The following is a 10,787-nucleotide window of genomic DNA, read 5'->3' on the forward strand; positions in this document are numbered from 1 at the left end:
TAAAAATAATACCATAAAAAATCATTTACAAAAGAAGACAAGATGCAAACCCAAAATATATCTAAAGACTAACCTCACATAGAGGCAAAAACAAATAACACCATATATAATAGAATCTCAAAACCAAGGAATTAACCTTCACAAATCGGGATTTAACAATCATAGATGTGGATATCATATAAGTAAAAAGATTTATGGAAATTTTATTATTCGATCAAAATAAATGAAATAAATTTTTGGTATAACCAAAAATAGGGAAACAACAGAGACTGCATATTTTTTTTGGGTATAAACCAAAACCATTTTAAATGTAATAGGAAAGGAAAGACCAATAACAGTCCCCATTTAATTCACGGACAAAAATTAACCCAGGGAGTAATCAACGTATAATACTCTAACATACTATGAATCTTCGTAATTGAAAAATATTAATGCATCAATATATAATAGAGATAATTTAACTCAGATTTAAACAAAAAGTGCCTCAAAATGCAATAAAGCTTCATCTTAACCGATTCAATATTCATTAAAACTCATTCTCTCAGATTAAAAAATCCACAGATAAAAACCTCATACGAAGACTGCGACCAAAGCTAATGAACAGCATGAGTCAAAGCATCGCCATAAGCTTCAGTTCCTTTTTGTTTTTATGTAGATCGAGTAAGCTAATTAATGTTACAGCAAAAACAACCACTAATAACTCTTAAATACTTAGGCTACGCCTACGTATATGAATAAAAGAACATCATTAATTTAAATCATCAATCACATCATTAAAATATATATATATATTATTATTCCCTACGTAAAAAAACAATTACATAACAACCTTAAAAAAAAAAAAAAAAACTGTACACATGAGATCATCACTGTAATTTGAGCACTTCCCACAATTCTCTTCAGATCTTCTCATTATCCCCAAAATCTTCATCAATTCCTCATAATCTTCTTATCAGCTATAAATGGGTGACTCAGGAGCATCTTTGCTGATGGTCTCTCGAATGGGTTGGTTTCTAAGCACTTGAGCACAAAATCCTTAGCCTCTTCAGAGATATAATGGCTTAAATCCTCACTCCATACCCGTCGTTTGGTTAATATAAGGAGAACCATTGTACCAAATGCCCAAATGTCTAACTGTTGTTCTTGAAATTTGTCTTCACACACACATTCAGGAGCCATATACTCAGAACTACCTTTAATAGGATCGGCCATCTTTGCCAATCCGAAATCAGAGATTTTGGCCACATAAAAGTCATCATCTTCTTTCTCTTTGACCAGTAGTATGTTATCTGGTTTCAGATCACAGTGAACAAAACCCTTCTCGTGAATGCACATAACACCCATCAAAATCGACTTTATGTACTGTTTGACTTGTTCGGACTCATTGTAAAGCGGAGAGGTTTCGATGTGATCGAACAAGGTTCCACCAGCCGCGTACTCCAAAAACACATTATAGAATATTACTTGTTGATCATCATTATTATATTGAATAGTTGTATCATCTCCGTAACAGTCAATTATAAATGGACAATCATCAAAAAGGTCGAGTATTTTCTTCTCATTAACAAGCTCGTCACTTTCAGAAAGTAAAGATGTTTTGACAGCCATGAGAGAGCGAAATCCACGTAAGTGTGAAGTCCCATCAACTAGTGATGGTACTTCGATCATTTTGGCACAATAGACTGTACCATAACCACCTTTCCCTAACATTGGACCCCTTACCCAAAATGGAAGAGAGTGTAGACTCTCCTCTAACTCTACCTCTGAACCTTCACCTTTATAACCAGAGGTCATTATTCTATTCTAAATGGATTGTGTTATAAAGGAAAGAAGGCAGTGTATATAGGCTAAGTGATTATTTAAATTAAAATAAATTATATTTTTGAAAATAAAATCTAGATATTTTTAATAATTTATTTTTGAATTTCTTATTAAATTTTATATTTAATTCGGTGTATATGTTATGTAATTTTAATTTGTTTTTGGAGGGAAATGTAATCTAAAATCTAATTTTTATTTTTTAAAAAATAGATATTTTGTGTTTGTACCTGGTGTAGGTTAGGGGATATTGATATTATTTGAGATTTTTATTAATGTAATTTATTTGATACTCTAATCTAGGTGTTTTGAGTATATTAATAGTGTAGTTACAATATTTGTGTTGTTTACTCACTCGTCATTTTTAATTACTATTTCTAATAAATAATTTAAGTGTAACTTGTTAGTGCTTATAATATAATATTAATAGTGTAGTAAATTAATGCCAAAAATAAAAGTAAAATGTACATACTAAAATATTTAGTTGTTGTCAATTATTAGAAAGAGTAGTCTATGTATACAGGGCATTGCTATTTCGATCACAACGTTTGTTTATTATCAAATTTAGAAAATCATCTTATTATTAAATTTGGGATGTAATCGTAATTAGACTATTATATAGACTTGGACTATACATAGCTTGATTAACAAAGTTAAATTATGAGTGGGTTTTTTGCCATGCCGTAATTAATCTTTTTTTTTATTTATATATTTTGTTTTGCCTCTATCATAATTGATAATTGTTAATTATTGTGATTTTGAGTATTAAAAATTATGGATATTAATACTTCGTTTTCACACAAAATAGAACTATTGTCAATTTTTTCTAATAACTATATAAATAATTTGAGTGTTAACCTTTGAATAAAATAAATTAAGATAATTTACTTCTATATATTATCTTGAAAATAATATTCTTATGTAATTACTAAATAGTTAAATTTAATTAATTCAAATTATAAAATATTATACTTATCGTCTATCTACCTATCCGGCTTAAAAGCACAATTTAAGTCTAAATCCACATAGTAATCCTATAGTACATATCCTAATTTTAAATAAAATTTGCAAGAAAAGTAAGATAGATTAATTTAGAAACATATTTAATTTCAGATATTTGTTCACCAATTCTGATTTTTGAAAAAGTGGAAGGGGCATTTGTAGTAGTGAGAAGAAAAATAGAGAAAATAAGAGGGTGTTTGATACCTATAACTAAAAAATTGTTTTTTGTTTTTAAAAGTTAAAAATTATTTTTTAAAAACAAATTGGAGTGTTTGGCATTGTTTTCATAAAATAATTTTTAAAAACAAATGACCCGTTTGGTAAAATTTTTATTTTTAAACACAAAAATGAAAATATTATTTTATTTTTAAAAATAAAAATATGTTTGGTAACTATTTTTGTTTTTTGTTTTTAAAAACAAAAAATAATAAACGTGTTTGATAACTTTTATTTTTATTTTTTGTTTAACAATATGAGGTGTTGATTTGAAGAAGATAAGAAAAAAGAAAGGAAAAAATTGAAAACTATTTAAAAAGAATTCTATTTTTAAAATTTAATAAATTTTAATTAAAATTTTAAAAAATAATAAATAAAAATAGAGTTACCAAATACATTTTTTTTGTTTAATTGTCAAATTTTTAATTAATTAAATAAAAAACTATTTTTTAAGTGTTACCAAACAACATCAAAGTTACAAAAAAACAAAAAAATTTGAGAACAACAAAAAGTTAGAGGGTGTTTGGCACCTTAACTAAAAAAAATTGTTTTTTATTTTTAAAAGCCAAAAACTGTTTTTTAAAAACAAATAGGGTGTTTGGCACCTTAACTAAAAAAATGTTTTTTGTTTTTAAAAACTAAAAACTGTTTTTTGAAAACAAATTGGAGTGTTTGACATTGTTTTCAGAAAACAATTTTTAAAAACAAAGTTACAAAAAACAGAAAATTTTGAGAACAACAAAAAGTTGTTTTCTATTGTTCTCAAATTTTCTTTCCTAACTCACTTCTTGTTGATCCCAAAAGAGGGTGTTTTAATAATTAAACTCGCAAGTGCACGAATCGTTTCGGAATATAATGTTCATGTAAGTACGAGGTCGAACCCATGGGAGTTGACTAACATCAAAAGAAACTATTTCAAACAAAGCAAGAATATTCTAACATAGTTCCAAATATTTGATGAGATTTTGTTTTAGAAAAATAAAAGACAAGTAATAAAAAGATTTAAGATTAAATAGAAAAATGGTTTTCAAATGATATATGAAAAATAAGATTATTAAGATATTAGAATCCACAAAATGCAAGTTCAATAGTATTTATAAGTATATTGATTCCCAAGTTTTGATATAGTTGAAATAAATCACACTATATATTTTTTCAAAATATATTTTCTATTCAAGCATAAGTTACTCTTTAAAAAATGTAGGATTTTTCTTCACTTATATAAGATATAATTTCTAAGCATTAGTTGTGTTACAACCTAATGAAACTACAAAAAATCAAAGAGATTATGTTTAGGCAAAATATGATACTTATGCTCTAAGAATTAGATGTGAACAATTTAATGAAAAACATTTAATCAAAGAATATCATATTTTTGCATAATGAAGAACTAAGTGTAGTATGCTTTAACACTCAATAATAGATGAAAAATGCATTTCTTTGATAGAAAAAATCCATAAACAATGTTACACAAATGGGAAATCAACATACAACAAAAAAATACTATCTAGTTACATTTTGCTTCATCATCATCTTAATAACCTTTGAAAAAGATTAGAAGCTCATAACTAGATTGAAATAAAAATTACAAAATAACATACTTGACATGCTCTTCAAAAGATGAAAATGGTAGAGAAAAGAGAGAAAAATATGTGTAGAAGATGTTGAAAAAAAAGATGAAGAAGAAGAGCTCCCCAAATGATCTTACAAGACTCTATTTATAGGCAAAATATGGAGATTAAATTAATCAAATTAAAATAAATAAATTGATTAATTTAATTGTGTTGGGAAGTTGTAGGATAAATAGAGTAAGTGTAAAAGTATTGGAAATATGAAATGTTTGGTTGGGTAAAATATTAGTGAAAAGCTAGGGTAAAAAAAATGAATTAGGAATGTTTATTTAGGTGAGAAAAATAGGGAATAGTGAATTGATATTTGAGTGAAAAATATTGGGAATAAAAATGTGATTTTTTGGCCTTTGGGTGGCTATTGGCAGCTTGGTCTAGGCTGGCATGGGGTGCAAATTGGTACTGGGCCTGGTAGATGAGGCAGGCCCACGGTGGGCTGTGAGGCAGCACTTGGGCCTGAGCTGTGGGCCTTCAGTGGAGGAGCTGTGGTGTTGATGGTCCAGGCGGCTGGAGGAAATTGATATATGCTGAAGTTGGACTTGGCCGAGAGAAGAGCTGGCGTGGAGCTTTGGAGGCTTGCGGCTTTAACACTTGAAGCAGGTGTGATGTTGCTGAAGCTTGGTGTATATGTGATATGTGCATATGTGCAAATGTTAATGTGTTGGCATGTGGAGTCAACGTGGGAAGACAGGTGGAGGAACTGCATGGGGCTTGGGCCCAAATGAGTTTTTTTTATAAATGTCATTTTGTTCATTTCTTTCATTTGAAAATGCCAATTTCCTTTTTATTTTTCTTTTTTTTAAGTGCATACATTCCCTACAAAATAAATCATAATATAATATTTTCAACTATAAAATAAATCAATTTAATTCTTTGAAAATATTAATTATAACTTAATTTATATTTTACATTTAAGTTCAATAATACAACATTTTTTTACCACTAACTTAATAATAATAATTCCAATAATCAACTATAATATTTTACAACAAAATACTTATATAAACACACAAAATTATATAAAATCATGATAGGACTACTAAATTCAAAATTACTTAAAAACTTAATAAATCAATTAAAAACTCAATAATTAAGCAACAATTAGCACATAAAAAGTGGTAAAATAACTCTATTTTGTAGAGTTATCACATCTTTTTCATCATTTTTTCTTTCAAATTATTTTATCTCATTATTTATTACAAACTTTTAAAATATTTTTCTCTTTGTAAATATATTTGTTAATTTTTTATTTAAGATTTAAAAAAAATAAAACTAAAAAAATTATTTTTAGAAAACATTAACCAAACATCTCTTGTTTTTATAAAACTACAAAAACAGTTTTCTGTTCTCATTTCTGAGAACAAAATTTTGAAAACAAAAAACAGAAAACAATGCTAAACATGCCCAAAGTTACAAAAAACAGAAAATTTTGAGAACAACAAAAAGTTGTTTTCTATTGTTCTTAAATTTTCTTTCATAACTTTCTCACTTCTTATTTTTTATCATTTTTTCTTTCAAATTATTTTATCTCATTATTTATTACAAACTTTTAAAATATTTTGTTCTTTGTAAATATATATGTTAATTTTTTATTTAAGATTTAAAAAAAATAAAACTAAAAAAATTGTTTTTAGAAAACATTAACCAAACACCTCTTGTTTTTTGAAAACTACAAAAACAGTTTTCTGTTCTCATTTCTGAGAACAAAATTTTGAAAACAAAAAACAGAAAACAATACTAAACAGGCCCTTATTTTCTGTTGTTCTCAAATTTTCTTTCCTTACATTCTCACTTCTTATTTTTCATCATTTTTTCTTTCAAATTATATTATCTCATTATTTATTACAAATTTTTAAAATATTTTTCTTTTTGTAAATATATTTGTTAATTTTTTATTTAAGATTTTAAAAAATAAAACTAAAAAATTATTTTTAGAAAACATTAACTAAACATGTATTGTTTTTTGAAAAGTACAAAAACAGTTTTTTGTTCTCATTTCTGAGAACACAATTTTGAAAACAAAAAACCAAAAACAATATCAAATAGGCCCTAACAAACTCAAGAACTTACTTGCTTCAATTTTTAGTTTTTTTTTTCAATTATTACATTTAATTTTTTTTTTGTAATGTTTTTAATTATGTGCAAAGGTTACAGAAATGGATAAACAGATTTGGTAATTTGGTTGCGTTGTTTATTTGATTAAATGAAGCTAGCACATAATTTTCATGTTTATATATAAATCACATGAATTAGACCCACGTAATAAAGACTTTAAAAAAAATTCACATATGCATATATATATATATATATGTCCAGAAATGTTATCGAATGCTTTTGATACAGGAAATAATAATAATGATAATTGTAAGAAAACGAGAAAGTTTGGTTTGTACAAGTTATTATGACATCCCTTCCTTTAATCATATAATAATAAAAAGTTTTGACATCTCTCGTTCGCGAATCAAAAGTAAAATAAAAATTATCCCACATCGTACAATTACAATGAATCGAGCGCTTTTATATTACCTTTTGTTCGGGATACGAATCGCCGGGTCCAGTAACGTGGGCCTGTGACCAAGTGGGGCAATAGGATGGTAGGGATTCATCTGGCGTGGGCTTGGGCCAGGGAGCTTTGTGTGTGGGCTGATATCGTTGTTCCCCTGAGCTGCAGGGGTTGGTTCCTCCACGATAGATGGAGATGAGTCGTTCAGCCGTTGAAGTCCATTAGCCACCAACACCCAATTGAGGAGAGGGTCGGTTGGTAGGTGTGCCAGACGAGCACGTTGGGACAGACTGAAGTGTTGAATCAGCCACACACGAAGCAAGGCTCCGGTTGACGTTCGCAGACAACCATTTTTGGTTTTGGCGTTGTTGAATCATATGATAATTACATTACGAAGTCTACAACAAATAAGTACAAGCATATTTTTTTTAATATGAGAACCAGTTGCAGCAAACAACCAGAAAGAACACAACATGGGCAATTCTGTATTGTAGGCAGAAATTGCAACTCGAGGAACAACCTCCTCCTCACTCAGTCCATCTAAGCAAAAGCTTTAACACTAAAAAAAAAATATGTTTTGCAATAATATGAGCCTCTTCAAGTGTAGAAAACACCTCTCCGTTTCCATCTCACATTTGACCAAAACCAAGTCTTTTGCCGTCATGCATAGCAACAAGAAGGCTCTAATTTGATTCACAAATATGGATTTATTAGGGGGCAACAACAATACCATCTACATTCCCAGCAATTGCTCTAGAGTCGTTCAGCCGTTGAAGTCCATTAGCCACCAACACCCAATTGAGGAGAGGGTCGGTTGGTAGGTGTGCCAGACGAGCACGTTGGGACAGACTGAAGTGTTGAATCAGCCACACACGAAGCAAGGCTCCGGTTGACGTTCGCAGACAACCATTTTTGGTTTTGGCGTTGTTGAATCATATGATAATTACATTACGAAGTCTACAACAAATAAGTACAAGCATATTTTTTTTAATATGAGAACCAGTTGCAGCAAACAACCAGAAAGAACACAACATGGGCAATTCTGTATTGTAGGCAGAAATTGCAACTCGAGGAACAACCTCCTCCTCACTCAGTCCATCTAAGCAAAAGCTTTAACACTAAAAAAAAAATATGTTTTGCAATAATATGAGCCTCTTCAAGTGTAGAAAACACCTCTCCGTTTCCATCTCACATTTGACCAAAACCAAGTCTTTTGCCGTCATGCATAGCAACAAGAAGGCTCTAATTTGATTCACAAATATGGATTTATTAGGGGGCAACAACAATACCATCTACATTCCCAGCAATTGCTCTAGAGCTAGTACCATTATTCTAGCCACCTCTGCCTGCACTAACTTTGATTTTTATGCAGCCAATAATGAAAACCCACAATCCCAATATTAATATAAATAGTCATTTTAGTACTAAAAATCATAATATTTATAGTAATTAAATAAAAATTACTGATAAACATATTCTTAATCTCTATTAAAAATTTGACAGATATTAAAATCTGTAGTAAAATTAATGTGTGAAGGGTGTGTATCTATATCATTATTAGGTAACCATTTATTATAAATATTACTACTTCCCCTACATAATATACATTAGATCTTGTCACTGTCACATTTATTATTATATACCAAATTATAATTTAAAACATATCAGATTTTAACTTATTTAAACTTCAAACAAAATAACTGTATTGTTTAAATTTGTTATAATTTATGTTATTTAGATAATAAATTTTCTTAATATTTTTTACAAGCAATCTAGTATTTTAAGTTGTTTAAATTTCAAATACAAATTTATATTTGAAATTTACCTCTAACATTATTATACACAAAAATTGAATAGTAATTAAAATCAGTACAAAATAAACAAATAGGGTTAATAATTGTGCCTCAGGAAAGAAACTTATGTATGATGGGACACCTCACCAGTGTCAACTCCAATACTTGTAGCTTAAAATAATAATAATATAACACATATATTATTAGATCATATTAGTTTGTCTTTCTTTTTAGTTCACATTTTTGGAGTTAAGTATTAAAATCAATAATTATATAATGTATATGTTGACGCGATTCCAGCGTCAACATGTAATTTATAGAATAAGAGAATGAGATTAGTACTAAGTAATGAATCGTAATAAATGAATGATTTTGAAATAAAATGGAGATACGAATACTTTTTTAGGTGGTTCAAAGGTTAAAATCTTTCTACTCCACCAGCCAATATTATTGCTTGTTTTCTGGTATTCTTTACAGGGTATTTCTTTACACAATAGAATCCAACCCTTTGCAACTCCCAGAGTCTCCATATTTATAGGAGAGGGCACCTGGGGGTTGGCAAGGGGGGTCATCCCGTGACCTTCTTACCCATCATGTCACTTCTGTGACATTCATGATTAATTCCTAAAGTCTGACAAATGAAGTGTGGTCTAATCAATAGGTAATGGGGATAATGGGCCGCACGGCCCAACCCAGTCGTGGGTGCCTGAACACGCACGTTTATGCTGCGTGTCCGAGAATTCAGGGATATATCAGACACGTGATGTCTGATATATGCACGTTTACATTGCGTGGTTGACTTTATAAAGGGTCACAGCTTCCAACTCAAGCACGTGCCTCGAGCTGGATGTATTCTTAGCCTGTGGTGTCTATACTTCTGACCCGACTCCTTAGTAACCTTAGTAAGCCTTTGGTTATCTCGAGCTAAAGAGGTGAGACCTGGTAACAGCAGCTCCGGGTACGGGACATCCACGTGGCTGATATAATTATGCCATACCTCAGCTCGCTAATAGTCCGTGGAGAATTAGGGCGTACATTTGCCCCCAAGCCCCTGCTCGTGGCACACGACGCCACCTGGGGCCACAGTGGGGGCTTTTAGGCTTCCTTGTGGACTCTTCACATCCCGCCCATTACGCAGGTGTCGAATACGTGGAGCATCGTGGTTGGTGATGATACGTCTTCCGAGAATCGCATTAAATGGCCTAGCCTATACTCGGTCGTCGTTTCGCCTTTCGAGTAGAGAGCCTCGTATCCTACATCAAGGCAATCCAATGACCTTCCTCACTTGGCCTCTTACGTATATAAAAGGGGTGGCCACCTTACGCATGGGCCACCCGTTCATTTGAAAATTTTCTTATTTTCTCATCTTCTTCTTCCTTCTCAGTCTCAAAAAACCCTCTCTTTCTTTCGGTTACTGTTCCCAGCGTTCCAGAAGTTCGGGCGCGAGAGCTCCTTTGAGGCTTTGGCACCAGCTATTTCGACAAGGCTCCAACTCAGACGACCCTTTTAGCCTCCTCACAGCAAAACATTCTGTAAGTTCTCCGCTCATGTATGCTTTAAATTTCCTCTTCACTGTTGCTTAGGTAAATTGTTTTTGTAGCTGCATGCAACATTCTGTTGGTTTTTGTGGGTATGATAGGCGTAGGTTTTTATTCTAGGGCATCGATCATAGAAAAAACCATTTAGGAGCATGACTCATAGGGTACGCTTTCTGGGGAAATTTTTTGGGTAGGATTTTTTGTATGCTTGTTTGAAATGACCAGCCTTTTGGGTGCAAAACCGGGTAGCTTAGGGGACACGCTTCACAGGCGGTTTTGCACTGTTTGC

General features: G+C 30.8%; 1 protein-coding gene across 1 annotated transcript; it reads right to left on the reverse strand.

The window, feature by feature from the left end:
* Positions 1-379: 379 nt before the first annotated feature.
* On the reverse strand, positions 380-1,736 carry LOC133793873 (mitogen-activated protein kinase kinase kinase 20-like). The gene has a single exon (XM_062231119.1). It carries the CDS (start codon positions 1,708-1,710, stop codon positions 931-933), a length of 780 nt encoding a protein of 259 aa, XP_062087103.1. The 5' UTR covers positions 1,711-1,736; the 3' UTR covers positions 380-930.
* Between the last annotated feature and the right edge of the window lie 9,051 nt (positions 1,737-10,787).

This window comes from Humulus lupulus, chromosome 8, assembly GCF_963169125.1.
Source record: "Humulus lupulus chromosome 8, drHumLupu1.1, whole genome shotgun sequence".
In the NCBI taxonomy this organism is placed as follows: Eukaryota; Viridiplantae; Streptophyta; class Magnoliopsida; order Rosales; family Cannabaceae; genus Humulus; species Humulus lupulus.

Bases quoted from the DNA above. Each gene is read 5' to 3' on its own strand.
- LOC133793873 (XM_062231119.1), bottom strand. From the start codon at position 1,710: ATGTTAGGGAAAGGTGGTTATGGTACAGTCTATTGTGCCAAAATGATC.